General features: G+C 43.2%; 1 protein-coding gene across 1 annotated transcript in view; it reads left to right on the forward strand.

The window, feature by feature from the left end:
* Nucleotides 1-736: 736 nt before the first annotated feature.
* The window catches only part of LOC109550191 (O-acyltransferase like protein), a 66,234-nt gene continuing 49,900 nt past the window's right edge, over nt 737-17,070 (forward strand). The window contains 2 exon segments of the mRNA XM_073789897.1: nt 737-758; nt 2,333-2,419. Coding sequence (XP_073645998.1) covers nt 737-758; nt 2,333-2,419 — 109 coding nt within the window.

Here is a 17,070-nt window from a genome sequence, read left to right on the forward strand (position 1 = left end):
AGCTAATTGTTTTGAGTATTCATGGTGAGCCAGATACTGGCAGTACTTTAAATATGTTAATTAAATCACACAGCAATTCCAAGAGGTAGAGGCTACTTGTTTTCCTAATTTTCCAGATGCAGTAACTGAGGCAGTGAGATTTCCCTGGGTCACACAGGAAGTGTCAGCTTTGGGTCTTAGCTATTATATGAACTGCCTCTCAGAAGAGCACAAAAGGTTAAAAAGGGCACACTGCCTGCCCAGATGGAGCATCTAGGCTGTAGGAGAGAGGGAAACAGAAAACAGATGCCTTCAGTGTGAGGAGATAAAGAGAATATGCCAGGCGAGTGGGGAGTACAGAGAACAGACACCTATTCTGACCCAAGGGGAAGTCCAGGAGGGCTTCCTGGACGAGAGGGCTTAGAAGAATAAGTAGGCTAGTAATTCTCAGGAGGAGGTGAGCTGGGTGAAGAGCACTGGGACAGAGGGCACAGCAGGAACAAAAGAACAGAGATGAGAGACAGTGGAGTGTGTACAAGGAAGTGTGCTCTGGTCTGAATATTTGTGTCCCCCTAAAATCCAGATGTTGAAATCCTAACCCCTAAAGATGATAATAGGAGGTGGGGCCTTGGGGAAGTGATTAGGTCTTAAGGGTGGACCCCTCATGAATGGGATGGTGCTCTTTTAAAAGAGATCCCACAGAGCTCCCTCGCCACTTCCATCCTGTGAGTGTTCCAGGAAAATTGGACGCGAGGGGATGGTCACGTCCCAGGTCTTGGGTGAGTCCCTGGGACGGGCCGCCAAGTGAGAGTCCTTGAAAAGAATCCAAGAGAGTGAACCATAGTAAAGTGAAAGCAGGTTTACTGACAGAGATACACATTCCATAGGCAGAAGTGGTCTGTCTCAGGAGGCGAGAGTGGTCCCAGGGTGTCGGGTCATCTGGAAAAGTGGGGTGGTTAGTGCTTATGGGCTGGGTAATTTCACAGGCTAAGTGGGAGGATTATTCCAACTATTCCAGAGAAGGGGTAGGGATTTCCAGGAACTGGGCCACCACCCACATTTTGACCTTTTATGGTCAGCCTCGGAACTGTCATGGCGACTGTGAGTGTGTCACTTAGCATATGCAAATATATTACAATGAGCGTATAATGAGGCTCAAGGTCTTCTGGAAGTCGAATCTTCCACCTTCTTGGGCCTAATTGGTGCTAACCAGTTCATGTCCTGTACTCCACGGCTGAAGGTTGTGCCCTGCCCCCTTCCCTGCTGTCGCATGAGGACACAGAAGGTGCTGGCTAAGACAGCAGGAGGAACTTTACCAGAACAGCAACTTCTTCTTGACTTCCCAGTCTCCAGAACTGTGAGCCCGAAGTTTCTGTTGTTTATAAGACACCCAGTCTGTGGTATTTTGTGATAGCAGCCCCAATGGACTCAGACAAAGGGTAGGGGTCTGGGAGGCTAGAGGCTGCTGTGAAGCCAGGAAGTACAACTGAGTCACAGTGGATGTTTTCCATCAGTGTAAACAAAATTTGCATCACATTTTAAATGTAATTAGCGAGGTTATTATTTAAGGACAGGCTTTCTGGAAAGAAAATATTTACACCATGAGAAATCCAGATCCACACATTTTATGTTTTTTTAAAGTAGATGAACGCAGTTGCCACCGTCTTTTGTCAGCACCATTTGCTTCCCAGGACATGTGTCCTAAGCTCCCACAAGAGGACGGGTGTGTTTATTTGTCCTACCGCAATGCCGTCTCTTTCCATGGGGGACTTCATCACTCCCACGTGTGGCTTCCAAGGCCGGCAAACACATTAACAGATGATGACGTAGAAGTCCTTCTTTGCTTATCATTTATCTGAATGTTATATAGGTTGGATTCACACTCATTCTCAGATAAAAACCAAATATTGCCACTTAACATCCTCGGTATATTTATTTTTTAAACCCAGAGGTATATACAACACATCTAACTAGAGAAAATCTAGTTTTATCCATGTTAGCTGGAAATGTTAATCTGCATAACTAAAGGAAGCCAGGTGGTCAGCGGCCCTCACATCCACAGCACGATTTTGCTCAACAATAACAAGTTGTATACGAATCCGTTTCCATGGCTTGTTCATTGCAGCCGCTTTGCAGGTGGCGCAGGAGTCGCAGCCTGTCTCTGCATGTTAAGGGGTGAGAATGTCACATTTCCCCACCACACATTATAGACTAGTGTTTCATACATTTGAGGCTCTTTGTCTAAGAGGGGAGTTTTATCCTGACAGGTTAAGATCCTGACCAAAGATGGTCCTGACCTTACTATTTTGTCTTCTCTCTTTTCAGTTTCAACTGCCTTTTGTTTTTCCCGCAGGAAACATTTCTCTCAAGTGCCTGCAGGACACTGATGAATTCCTTTCTGATCTGAATTCAGTGGAACCCAAAGACTATGCTCAAAGAAGTAAGTAGGTTTTCCCTAACCCGTTGGGTAGGTGGACACAGGGCAGACAGGTTTGGGCTGGGGGCTAGAAAAACTCCTGAGAGTTAAAAAACCCAGAACCAAATAGGAAAGAGAAGATGATCCTCAATTTATAAATTGCTCCAGGAATCAAGGAGGGAGGAGGCATTTTTATTGCAGAAGGCAATAGCGGGGGTGGTATTCTAGCCAGAAGGAATCTCGTGAGGACCCATCTCTTAATATGACGAGGATTACTTGTAAACTGTATGATTTACTATGTTCACTATTCTGAAGTTGATAACATTTCGCTGTCATAGGGGATGGCTTGGTTTATTTCTTTTTCTAGACATTTAGTGTGCTTTTGGTAAAGAATTGCTTCATTATTCAGGAAACAGGTCTTGCCCATTATATGTTGGATAGTAGATTCTGAGGAGTGTTCTGGTGACGGCATTGGCTCAAGCTGGAAGAAGTTCAATGGTAGCCAGGCCTCTTTGCGCGTGGTATGGGTGGACCTCAGGCGGCTGTAATTATTTTTGTTAGTTTCCCAAAATTATTTTCACAAATAAAGGGACATATATTGGTATCTTCCTGAAGGAAAGGGGCAGGCAATCAGATTCATTTTCAGTGGGATAACCTCTCTAGGAGAATGATTCACTGTTGATGCTGATGTAAACCACTAACAAGGAAAAATGTAAAAACTCGCTCTTTCCAAAGCCAGAAACACTATCATAGCAATTTCCATTTCTGTTTTGTACGCACGACTAGTTTATTTTGTATTGGAAAACCTTTAGTAGCATAATATACATTATAAAGAGAAAACAAAAGTTTTGATCTAATATTGAGTCATTCAAAATGGCACGTGGTTTGAAGCGAGTGCCGTTCTACACTGAATTATATGTCCTGATAGTTAATGAAAAGGTGGGAGATATGAATCCAGTGGATTCAATAACCACCTTCAAGTTGTATTTTGGAATTGATTACGTTTTGCTACAACATTTGGTGTTGTTTGACAGGGAACATTCTGACAAACCCAGGCCAAATAAGCTGGCCAAGAAAATCCAGAAGGGTGCAATGATTTCTGGTGATGCGGTGGTGGTACCTACCGTCATCATTAGTCACAGCCTTGTTGATGCTTTATTTGTCTTATAAGTTACTCTAGTCATGTACCAACGATGTTTCATCTGTAGGCATCTGAAAGTTGAAATTCTTTTTTTTTTTTAGTTAAAAATATTTCCCTGTGTTGAATGGTCCAAGAAAGAATTGAATGATGTACATAAGTGGATAGATGACAATAACTTAATTTAACAGATGAATACTACTATCTAGTGTTTTAACTGATTTTCTTTCTAACGCATCCCAAAAACACTTGACATCGTTGCTTTGACATTTTGCCTGAGACTTTTTTTTTTTTTTTTTCGGTACGCGGGCGTCTCACTGTTGTGGCCTCTCCCATTGCGGAGCACAGGCTCCGGACGCGCAGGCTCAGCGGCCATGGCTCACGGGCCCAGCTGCTCCACGGCATGTGGGATCTTCCCGGACCGGGGCACGAACCCATGTCCCCTGCATCGGCAGGCGGACTCTCAACCACTGCGCCACCAGGGAAGCCCTTGCCTGAGACTTTTGAGCGCAGAACGTAGTTCTGACCTTTGCTCTCAGCATGGTTTTCCTGGCAGTCATGTGGATGCAAAACTATGAGTCGATATTTAGAGAGTACTTTTACATGGCAGGTACTGTCCCCAGCCCTATGCAAGAGTTGTCTCCCTTAGGCGTAATGCACCCCACCACCATGGGGAGGGTGTTATTATCACCTCTATTTTATAAATGAACCACGAAGTTGTAAAGTATCTTGCCGAAATAAGTGGTGCAGATAGGATTTCAACCCAGATCATCTGATTTCCGAGCCTGCATTTTCAATCACTGTCTAAAGAAGCAGCCACCAGAGAAACAAGACCAAAAAAATAGTCAGCAGCAAAAAAAGGAACGAAGCAGAGATACATGTATCAATATGGAGGGAATATACCTAAGTAACATCAAGAAAAAAAAGTTGTAGAAGAATATATATAGTATGTAAAGTTTAAAAGATGCAAATTAAGGTGCTCTACTTCTTTGGGAGATGTATGTATGTAGTACAAATGGAAAGAAATTCATGAGAATGATAACCTCCAAATTCAGTTAGAGGTTGCCTTGCAGTGGGCATGGTGAGGGTGCAGATGTAATTGGGGACCCACCAGATCTCAAACGATGGGTCAAGTTGTGTTTTTTTTAAACTGGGTGATTGAAACATAGGTGTTTCTTACTGTTTCTCTTTATGCCTTTTTAAGATATGAAATGTTGCATAATAATGTTTCAAAACTCCATCCCCAATCCAAAACACAGAGATGACAATAGGAGAACCTCTGAATATGGGTGGGGTCTGAGGAATAAAGTGGAGAGAAAGTGTTCTTGAAATTCAGGCTGACACGTTTTTACACAAGGGAATTGGCGTCGTTGCAGCTCAGGAGCAGGGAGAGAGCCTGATATTAGAGCCTGAGACAGACACTCAGTCTGGCAGTGGGAGGACGGATTAAGCAGCATAGAGCTTATGAGAAGGAAGAGTATAGTAATACACCTCCAAAGTGAAGTTTCTGTGCGTCCTTCCCACCATCCTTCTGCATTCACTGTCACGCCCACCATCTTAACGGGAACAGAATCCATCAAACAGTATTTGTGTGCTTTAATCTTGCCACGCTCTTGGGTCCCTGTCTGATTTTATCCCTTCTTTCATTGCTGAAGTCCTCAGGCCATTGTTCTGGCCCCTCTGCTTCTCTTTATTTTATTTTTTTGCGGTACGTGGGCCTCTCACTGTTGTGGCCTCTCCCGTTGCGGAGCACAGGCTCCGGACGCGCAGGCTCAGCAGCCATGGCTCACGGGCCCAGCCGCTCCGCGGCATGTGGGATCCTCCCAGACTAGGGCACGAACTCGTGTCCCCTGCATCGGCAGGCCGACTGTCAACCACTGTGCCACCAGGGAAGCCCTGGCGCCTCTGCTTCTGATTTTGTTTTTGTTTTGTTTTTACACTCCATAATCCACAGAAATCTACACTGAATCCCTTATTACATATAAAAATTGCAGCCTAAAAGACCTCTGCAACCAAGTAGATACAACTTACATTATCAAGAAGAGAAAAATTAGATTGGAAACTATTGAGCATCTAGAAAATAAAATATTATGAACTAAAAATAATGCCTTTGAAAAATATTTAATGGTATGGAAGATAATCTTAGTATATTATTAAGGAAAACAATCAGGATACAAAACAATATGTATAATATAATAACTTTTTTGGAAAACATATAGAGATAACTGTGTGTATATATGTAATATATATATATATTTATACATAAACATATATTTATAGAGACAGAGAGAGAGAGAGGTGCTATGTCTCTTTTGTAGAGAGAGATTGTCTATCTTGTTTTCCTTTGCAAACTCGAAACCTAGCACGGTGCCTGGAACTCAGAGTGTGTATTAGGTGTATACCACATCAATCACATATATATAAATGAATGATTAATAAAAGACTATGAAAACATTCAAAAAAAATCTCTGGCATCCTCCCTCCTGATTAATCATTTTTTTCTCTCAATTTTCTTTCTCCTTGACCACTGTGGTATTCACTTCCTTCTTAAAACTCATCTGTTTCTGGTTCAGGGATGGTCCTTCCTGATGGGAATCCTTCTCTCTCCTGCCCTTTCTCTCTCTACCCGATCGCCTGTACCTTCCCACCTGTTCCTTTCCTCATTGTACATTTCTTGTAAACGAATCACATTTTAGAGACAAGGTGTTGCCCACAGACGTCGTGTTGGGCTGGCAGTCCTGATGCCTGGGCTCTCATCCTGTTGAGGCCGATAGTCAGCTGTGCGGTTGGCTCTACCCAAGCCATGTCACTTTGCTGAACAAGTTTCCTCACCTATGAAGTGGAGAGGCTGTGTTTCCCAAAGTCTGAAAATCTACAGCCGCTTAAAACATGTTCTAATTCCTGCACCCACCAATCTGCTCCAACCGGGGTTAAATGTTCAATCTGGTTGTCCAACACAGTGACTTTTAAGGGTTAACAATTGAGTAAATTGAGTAAACAATTGAGTAAATTATGTTAAGAGCAAAAGGAATGAATACCCCAAATTCACCACTTCCTAACGGTTGTATGCACTTGACCATCGTCTGTACTCTTGAACTGAGTCTGTGTGGTGGAAATGTATTGCTGTGCTACCGCACATCATCCTTTAAGCTCAAGTTCAGGGATCAGGCTGGGAGCTTGAAGTCTGCTGTGGTAGAAGTGTATTCACCACACAAGTCAGCAGTCACTGTAGGTCAGGGCTTGATGTTTTGTTGACTGTCTAGGCTTCAGAAGTTGATGGAGAAAATGTTGCAAATTAAAATAAAACTTAAACGTGTTATGTCTACAGCCTTTGCATTATAAATAGCACCCAAAAACTGTTATTCAGCAAAAACATTGCTCACATCATGGACACATGAGTGAAGTTCTGACATATATCTTTCTGGCTTCACATCCGTATTACTCATTAAGGTGGACAAAAAATATCACCCAACATTTATGTGGGGATGACACTCACTGATGTCATAGGTAAAATCATAGGTTGGCTACAGATATGAGAGTTTGGCAAAAATTAGTGAACGCATTCTGTGAGAATCAGTTGGCTATATATGGAATTTATAACAAGGAATATTGTTGATTTAATTATTATTTGTAATCTGTGCGTGTTATGGGCTGAATTGCATTCCTCCCAAATTCATATGTTGAGGACTTAATCCCAGTACTTCAGAATGTGACTGTACTTGGAGACAGGGTCGTTAAGGAGATAATTAATGTGAAATGAGGTCGTTGGGATGGGCCCTAATCTAATATGACAGGTGCTTTTATAAGAAGAGATTAGGACACAGACACACTCAGAGGGAAGGCCAAGTGAAGGTGCAGAGAAGGTGTCCATCTATAAGCCAAGGAGAGAGGCCTCAGCAGAAACCAACCCTGCCAACACCTTGATCTTGAACTTTTAGCCTCCATGACTGTGAGGAAATATATTTCTGTTGTTTAAGCCACCCAGTCTGTGGTATTTTGTAATGGTAGCCTGAGCAAAGTAATACACTATGCTATACATTCTTTATATCAGTATAATTTATGGTGTATGTGTGTGTGTATATATGTATATATATATTTTCCCCTCAATTTGGGGAGAGAGCAGATTATTAAACATTTATCTTCACTGCCCGGCTCCACCCCACTGCTAGCAAAACCTATAGGAGCTGGACTTTTTTTTTTTTTGGCTGCATTGGGTCTTCATTGCTGTGCACGGGCTTTCTCTAGTTGCAGCGAATGGGGGCTACTCTTCGTTGTGGTGCACGGGCTTCTCATTGTGGTGGCTTCTCTTGTTGCAGAGCACAGGCTCTAGGCATGTGGGCTTCAGTAGTTGTGGCATGTGGGCTCAGTAGTTGCGGCATGTGGGCTCAGTAGTTGCAGTGCAAGGGCTCTAGGGCACATGGGCTTCAGTAGTTGTGGTGCACGGGCTCAGTAGTTGTGGCACGCGGGCTTAGTTGCTCCGTGGCATGTGGGATCTTCCCCGACCAGGGCTCGAACCCATGTCCCCTGCATTGGCAGGCGGATTCTTTAGCACTGTGCCACCAGGGAAGTCCCTAGGAGCTGGACTTAAGAATCTGAATTTTAAGGAAGCTTCTTACCTGATTCTGATCATTGTGATGGTTAGCTGAAAATAGGGATGTCAGTTTTACTGGTAATTACTGGTGAAAACATACGTCAGACAAGATTCCAAAAGTAGACAAAAAACCCACCCCCCTGTATTAATTTGCTAGGGCTGCTGTAACAAAGTACCACAGACTGAGGGGCTTAAACAAGGGAAATTTATTTTCTCACAGCTCTGGAGGCTGGAAGTTCAAGATCAGGATGCTGGTAGGGTTGGTTTCCTCTGTGACCTCTCTCCTTGGCTTGCAGATGGCCAATGACCACCTTCTCCCTGGTGTCTCTCTGTGTGTCCAAATATCCTTTTATACAGACACCAGTCAGACTGGATCAGGGCCCACTCTAACAGCCTCATCTTAACCTAAAAACCCCTTTTCGGGACTTCCCTGGTGGTCCAGTGGGTAAGACTCCAAGCTCCCAATGCAGGGGGCCTGGGTTCAATCCCTGGTTGGGGAACTCGATCCCACATGCATGCCGCAGCTAAGAGTCCACATGCCACAACTAAGGAGTCCACATGCCACAACTAAGAAGACTGCATGTCACAACTAAAAAGATCCTGCGTGCTGCAACTAAGACCCGGTGCAGCCAAAATAAATAAACAAATAAATAAATAAATATTAACCTAATCACCTCCTTTTAAAGGCCCTATCTCCAAATGTAGTCACATTCTGAGGTAATGTGGGTTAGGGCTTCAACATATGAATATCGGGATGTGGGGAGGTGGGTGTATCAGATCAGCCCATGCACCCTGTAAAAGCCCACTGTGGATTTCTAACCTCGAGAACTATACGATAAATAACATATGTTGTTTTAAGCCACAGAGTTACAACAATCAAAGTTACCATTTTTTACAGCAGCCACAGGAAACCCATAGACTTGCAGGAAGCTCACTTTGACTAGTGTGGCCACACATCCCGGTGACCCCATTTCTTACAGTTTTTCCTACCCTTTTGTTCTATCTCCACTTTTGGTTCTCCACTTCCAACATCTACTTGTTTTCCTTGCTTTGTTTTTAATATTGGACTCCAGTATAAAATGGTGAATTTATTTAGTAAATATGTGATCCTTATTAAATATATGTGGAGGCAGGAGTATATCTATATATCCATATATCCTTTTCAGTTATTCTAATCTGGGAACTGACTGCCTTTGGCTTTATCATATGTGTTCTAGGATAATGATTTCACGTCTCTTGTCTGAATATCTTGTCTGGTTCCATCTTTTCTCTGGAGGAAGAGCACCTGGAAACTAAGAAGGGTGTATGCCCTTCTATGTTGGCAGTTGGTATAAATGTATATAATTTAAAAAGCAGATGACCAGACCACACAATAGAAAAACTATTGAAAGGGGGCTCTGAAGCCATGTTGTATGTCTTTGGTCCCATCAGGCATCCGATCAGTTATTTCTTCAGGTCTTTCCATGGCCTACTGTGTTCTCCAATTTCCGCCCTCCTGGCATCCTGTCTCTCCATAAACTTGTCATACCTTCCCCAAGCACATGGCTGCTGCTTCTCTCTAGGCTCGTAGCTTCCCCAACCACACCTCACAAGCTAGTTAGTAGCATCCTTGGCTTGGATTAGAATCCCCACTCTGAGAGCGTTGCGGGTTGAACTGTGTCCTCCAAAAAGATATGTTGAATCCCGAGCCCCTGGTACCATGGATTTGTGATCCTATTTGGAAATAGGCTCTTTATAGATGTAATCAAGTTAAGATGAGGTCATGCTGGATTTGGAAGAGTCCTAACCCAGTGACTGGTGTCCTTATGAGGGAACTACACACGCAGACACAGAGACACACAGGGAGGACTGATGCGTAATGACTGAGGCAGAGATTGAAGTGATGTGTCTAGAAGCCAAGGAACGCCAAGGACTGCCCGCGACCACCAGGAGCGCGGAGAGAGGAGTGGGCAGACTCTCCTCCAGAAGGAACCAACCCCGCTGACCCCTTGATTTCAGACTTCTAGTCTCCAGAACTGTGGGACAAAAAATTTCTGTTGTTTCAAGCCACCCAGTTGGTGGAAATTTGTTAAGACAGCCCTAGGAAACAAATGCAGGGAGCTGTGGCCTCTCAAAACCACCATCCAGAAGAAAAAAGCATGTGTTTATTATCTGAGACAAAAATAAAAAAGCAAAACAAGCAGTCTCAGGTAGATCCTGGAATTCATTTTCCTTGCGATGTACCAGGCCCACCCATGGTCATTTCATCAAGTCCAAGCATACCCATTTGTAGCACTGTCTGCAGTGCTTTCAGAGGGCATCTATTTATATGGAATTAAAACTTTGCTTAGCATATCGAGGGCCTGATGTTTTCACGTGATGTCTGCATTTTCCTGTACTTTGTTCCTGGGAAGGAGGCGGGTGGAGGGAGGCTTCTGGTTCCCAAGCAGCCTGCAGGGTTTTTCATTTCCTGTTTTCTCTAATCTCCTCACAGTCTTGAAATCTTCCCCAAGCAGCTACTTTTGCTATGAAACTTCCTTAACCCTTCAAGTCCCTTCTCCCTGGTCCTCATGCCTCAGCCCACCCTGACGGCTGGGTTGCCGAACTTCCTACTCTGATCACTTACTCCCTTGGTCTCATCGTTTATCTCTTGAGGTGATTATTTCATGTCGCCTATCTGTGTGTCTCATCCTCTCCCCTGGAAGCCAAGGCCTGTGGTTACACTCCTGGCATAGGAGGTAATCCATAGATGGCACTCACTGGGCGAGCCAATCACTGGCCCCAGCCCTGCCTTTGTTCTGTGGTCATCAGTGGAGGACTGACCATCTACATGAGTTGCGTTCTCAGAATGTCGCCTCTTTTCTCATCTGGCTGCCAGTCTAGAGGACATTTTACTCAAGCCCAGCCTCTCCACTGGTGCTGGAGCTAGGGGAAGAAAAGATGCTGAAACCAAGAAAATCTCAGAATAGAGAAAGGGTGACACAAGGGACTTCATTGAAATTTCTGGGTTAGTTGGATTTCAAATATCCATGTTGTGGTAGGCTGAAACATGGATCCCCAAAGATATCTCATTCTAATCCCTGGGACCTGTGAATATTACCTTATATGGAAGCAAGAGCTATGCAGATATGTTTAAGTTAAAGATTTTGAGATGAGGAGTTTATCCTGGCTTACCCAGATGGGCCCTAAATGCAATCACATGTATCCTTAGAAGATGGAGGCAGAGGTGGAGGGAGATTTGACATACAGAGGAAGAAGGTGACGTGACCACAGAGGCAGAGATCGGAGCGATGCGGCCACAAGCCAAGGGATGTAGGCAGCCACCAGAAGCTGGAAGAGGCAAAGGACGGACTTTCCCCTGAAGCCTCCAGAGGGAGCACAGCCCTGCTCACACCTTGATTTTGACTCAGTGACACACCTTGATTTTGACTCAGTGCTACTGATTTTGGACTTCTGGCCTCCAAAACTGTGAGAGAGTAAATTTCTGTGCCACCAAGTTTGTGGTAATTTGTAATAGCAGTCACAGGAAACTAATACACATACTATTCTCGTTCTTGAAGTCCAAGATTAATAGTTGGTCAGATGCAAGGGGGACTGCCAAGAGGTGTTTGTGAAGAGCCTGCTTCAGGAACCTGGATATCAAATTGACAGCACATTCTGATCTTTTATCCACAAGGAGACCACTGACAACTGATGCTTAGCATTTAATGTGTATCCAACGCAGGGCAAGGACTGTTCAATTCTAGTTTTAAAAAATCTGCCGTGTAACACAGCCATCTGGTAGGTGCTTAATAAATATTTGCTGTCAATGCTGAAGATGATCACTGCTTACAGGATTTGTTTGTGGCTCAGCATTCTAGAAGCTTCTGGTGCCTTCACCTTCCTGATGTAAGTACATCCGTATTTTAAAATTTAAGACCATTGACCAAGGCCTCTCTTTCGTTCATTTAAACCCAGAAATTAATCAATTCTGCATTTTAATATCCGCCTATCGTTGCCAAGAAAGAAAATGTGTCTGCTAATTAGCTCGGCAGAATTGAAACAAATTGTTTTTAATCTTTTGGAAATGAAAACTTGGAACAACTGCCATGCAATTTGAAGTAACAGGTGGGCTTAATCATCAGCTTATTCTATCCTTCCCTCCCGTGACAATCACAATGTATTTAGATTTGGACAGTGCCCATGGCCTGGCATCTCAGGTTCTTGACAGAAACTAATTAAGGATAAGGCAGGAAAAGAACAACCTGTCCATTCGATTTCATAACCAGAAAGGAAACAAATGCAACTGAAAATCTGCACAGCATACAGAATAACCTCAGGTAGAAAACCCTAAATCCAATCCATTTACAAAGCAAAACACCAATTGGAAAGAGAACTAGCGTTTAATCTTCTCAAGTGAAGAATTAGGTGTCTCTCTACATTTGTCCTTCAGGGATTTATCCAAGGGTCAAGAAAGGCTCTTATAGTTCCAGATCCTTAAACTTTAGGCTATCAAGTTTGGAATACTCAGTGATGGAGAAGGGAATTTGGAAATCATGCAGTCTATTTATAATAAATACATCCAGTTTTGTTTCTGACACACAGAGGACCTTACAATACATTTGTGGAGCTGGATTTGGGGCATTTGCACTTAGTTTTTTCAAAATTTAATTCAGTTAACTCAGCAAATGTTTATTGACCTCCTGCTCTGAAATATCCACTGATGAAGACACAGCCCCTCCCTCACGGGGAGACAGGCCAACAGCTACAGGCCTTCTAGTCTGATACACTAAGCTGGAGTCTGGGCTGCTTCCTGGGCAGACCATCTTTCAGCCCAGACTCAAAGGATGATTCAGCATTTGCCAGGCAGACAGGAAGGAGGGACATTCCAGGCAGAAAGACAGACAAGTGCGGGCCTGGTGCGTTCTGTATAATGGAGCAGAGGAAATGGGCGTGGGTGTGGGACGATGAAACTACAGGCAGGTCTGGTCACAAAAGGCCTTTTAAACCGAGCTTGGAGTCTGGAATTAATCTGAAAGAGCACAGCAGTCAAGGCTAGCGGCACATAGCATCTCCTGGGAACATTTCAAAAACAATTAATGCCCAGGCCTCACCCCTGACCAATTAAGTCATTCTTTGTGAGGGTGGAGCCTGGGCTTTAGTGTTTTTTAAAAATTGCCCCAGGTGATTCTCATGTCTGCCCAGGATTGAAAATCCCCTCTCTAGATAAGAGATCTGCAAAGGTTTCCTCTAAAGAACCAGATAGTAAATATTTTCAGTTTTGTGGGCCTTACAGCCTCTGTTGCAACTACTCAACCTTGCCTGTATTAGTAAAGCAGCATTGACAATATGTAAACAAATGAGATGGCTGTATTCCAATAAAACTACTTACAAAAATAGCAGGGCCATAGTTTGCCAACTCCTACTCTAGAGGATGGAACGAGTATCTTTGAAGAATTTTTGAAAATATTGATTTAAAAATTCTGTTCATATTTTATTGTTTACACACTATATTTGTTAAATATGTGATTCTATTCTCATTGTAAAAGAATGGAAACAGGGTTTCCCTGGTGGCGCAGTGGTTGAGAGTCCGCCTGCTGATGCAGGGGACACTGGTTCGTGCCCCGGTCCGGGAGGATCCCACGTGCCGCGGAGCGGCTGGGCCCGTGAGCCATGGCCGCTGAGCCTGCGCGTCCGGAGCCTGTGCTCCACAAAGGGAGAGGCCACAACAGTGAGAGGCCTGCGTACCGCAAACAAACAAACAAAAAGAATGGAAACAATACAAAGCTCAAGTCTTTCTTGTTCACTCATTCAATTCTTAGTCCCCTTTCTGGATAACAGCTGTTTAGCAATAGGTGTGTATCCTTCTAGAACTTTCTCCATGCATTTTTGTTCATCTATATCTACCAGAAAGATATTGTTTTGTTTTGTAAAATTGAAAAATGTATTTATTGTTCTTAATCTTTTTTTTTTTCCATGTTACAGTGTCTTGGAGCATTTCCCACAGCAGCAAATATAGATCTATCTCATTTTAGTTGTTGCCTATGAACATTTAACTTTTTCCTGCTGAACGATTTGAAACTACTGACATTAAACTGTTTTTGCCCCATAAAATGGATCTTTCATGTGGTTCAACCTAACAGTTTGTGTCCATTTTTCTGCTTTTACAAGCATTAATGCCACAAGCATCTGGCAGTTCTCTGCTCATATGTGTTTCCCTGGAGCAGATTCTGAGATGGTGAATTGCTGGGCCACTGGGGATACGGTTAGAAAGGAACCTTCGGTTAAACCACAGACAACAACCCTGACAACCTTCAGCAAAAAGGGGAGTTTATCGGCAGATGATGGGCAGCTCACAGAAGGGAGAGAAAGGCCTGCTAGGCTTGAAACTGGTCACTGGACCAGTGAGGTCCAAACAGCCTCCACAGTGGTGCACGTTCTACAGCCTCTGAGGAAACCACCTGTGGATGAATGAAGCCCAAGCTTCTCTTCAGGCCTTGACTCACTCCACACTAGTCCTGGGACCTCATGTCACAGGGACAGGAGGGCAGCGCAGGAGTGGCCTCCAGGGCTCCCATCAGCTTCCATAATGAGAGGACACAGCACCTTGATATTTTTTCATGACTCCATGCAGTTGGAAAGTGACAATTTTCTAAAAGAAAATTTAGTTGCTATTAGGAAGGAGATTAGCTCCCAGGAGGCCGGATTGAGAGAACTATTTCTTCATATTCTTACCAACCTTCAATTTTATCAACCTTCTAAATTTTTACCAATCAGATGGCTAGAAAAACTTGGTGTCTAATCGTGGTTTCTTGGTGAGACTGAACAACTTTCTCATGTTTATTGGTCACTTGGATTTCCTTCTCCAAGAGTTGCCTGTTCATATCCTTAGCAGGTTTTAAATCAGTTTCTTTGACTTTTTAAAAATTACTGATTCGTGTTTGTTTTGGGTTTTTCTTCTTTTGGCCACACCGCACAGCTTGTGGGATCTTAGTTTCCCAACCAGAGATCGAACCTGGGCCCACAGCAGTAAAAGTGCCAAGTCTTAAACACTGGACCGCTAGAGGAGTCCCCCCAAATTACTGATTTGTAAATCAACCATACTCCAATATAAATGCAAAAAAATAATGAAAAAAATAAAAAAAATTACTGATTTGTAAGGGCTTTTTATATGATCAGAATACAATTCTTTATCCAAGTTATTAATACAGTAAATATGACCTCTCCCTTAAGAGTTACGTTTTAACTTTGTTCATGGTGCCTTGGAAGTGTTGTAAGGAGAGGAGGGATGTGGTCAGTCTTGTGACTCAGGCAGTTTAGCTTAAAAGTTGAGCGCTGGCTACAAGTCACTGTGGATACCAGCTCTAAGGTTCTGGGTGTGGTCAGAGCCAAGGAGGGTCACATTCACGGGAGGGAAAAGGGGAAAGTAAGTTTCGCTCATCACAGCAATAACCTGGAGTACTTGGAAGCATAAAAATGAGGCCAGTGATAACAGACACCCACTGGATGAGCCCAAGTGGCCAGAGCAGCAGAACTTGCCAGAAGAGGAGAGGGTTCATGGTGAAAGTCAGTTTACCCTGGGCAGCTCAGCAAGGACCATTTGCCCAATTATGGCCAGAAGGTTTTCAAAATAACATACTACTTTCTTTTCTTTTTTTTTTGTGGTACGCGGGCCTCTCACTGTTGTGGCCTCTCCCGTTGCGGAGCACAGGCTCCGGACGCGCAGGCTCAGCGGCCATGGCTCACGGGCCCAGCCTCTCCGCGGCATGTGGGATCCTCCCGGACCGGGGCACGAACCTGTGTCCCCTGCATCGGCAGGCGGACTCTCAACCACTGCACCACCAGGGAAGCCCAACATATCACTTTCTTAAAGAGCACTCATGTAAGCAAAATGCAGTTCCCTCAACCTGATTTCTACATTACACCTTGGGAACCCAATTATTAGTAAAGACAGAGACAGAAAGGCAAGAGGAGCTGTATAATTTTCCCAGCTGTATTTGGGGTTTCCTCCCCACTCACTCTAAGGAAGATCATTATCTTTAGCTATATATAAGAACCGACATACCAAACTGACAAACAAAAACAGGGTCTTTTTGTATATCTTAGAGGGCGAGAAGTTATGGGTTCAGATTAAAATGGGTTTGAACACACAGCTCTGATCCTTATTAGCTGCTTTGAATACTCAGCTCTGATTCTTGCTAGCAATTAAAAAGAGGTAGATTTGTATTGCTGTGTATATTACTTATCATCTCTGTGCTTCGGTTTTCTTACTTGTTCTATCACTTAACAATGATGTGACCCTGGACGAGTGACTTGACCTCCCTATGCCTCAGAAATTAACATTGGTACGTGTGTGTATAGCTCTGTGTCATTTTAGCACATGTGTAGATTTGTGTAACTCATACCACAATCAAGACCATAACTACCCATCACCACATCCCTCTTGTTCCTGCTTTATAGACGTATGCAGCCCCTTCCCCCCACCATCACTAACCCTTGGCAAACAGTTATAATTACAGTAAATTTGACTATAACTTTGATTCCAAAACTAGAAAAGGAAAAAAAAATAGTGGTCTAAAGATTAGAAAGAAAGAAATAAGAAGGTAGAACTATTAAGAAAGTTCAGCAAATTCTCCAGATACCAGAACAAATTACAAAAATCGACAGCATTTTTCCACACCAGCAACAGTCAGTTGGAAAATATAATTGAAAATAAAACACTGAGGAAAATAGCCAACTCTACACTACCTAGGAATTGTTTACGTAATCTGTCTTAAGATTATCAAGGAAAAATATAAAGTTATAAATAAGGACACAAAAGAAGATTTTAGTAAATTGCATGACATCCAATGATAGCTTGATACAACAATGATGTCAATTTCCCCCATATAACCTATAAATAAATTTGAAGCGATTTCAATCAGTATTCTAGTATTCTAGTATTCTAGTATTTGAGGAACTCAATAAACTTTTTCTGAGATTTTCTGC

The sequence above is a fragment of the Tursiops truncatus genome, chromosome 13 (assembly GCF_011762595.2).
Source record: "Tursiops truncatus isolate mTurTru1 chromosome 13, mTurTru1.mat.Y, whole genome shotgun sequence".
In the NCBI taxonomy this organism is placed as follows: Eukaryota; Metazoa; Chordata; class Mammalia; order Artiodactyla; family Delphinidae; genus Tursiops; species Tursiops truncatus.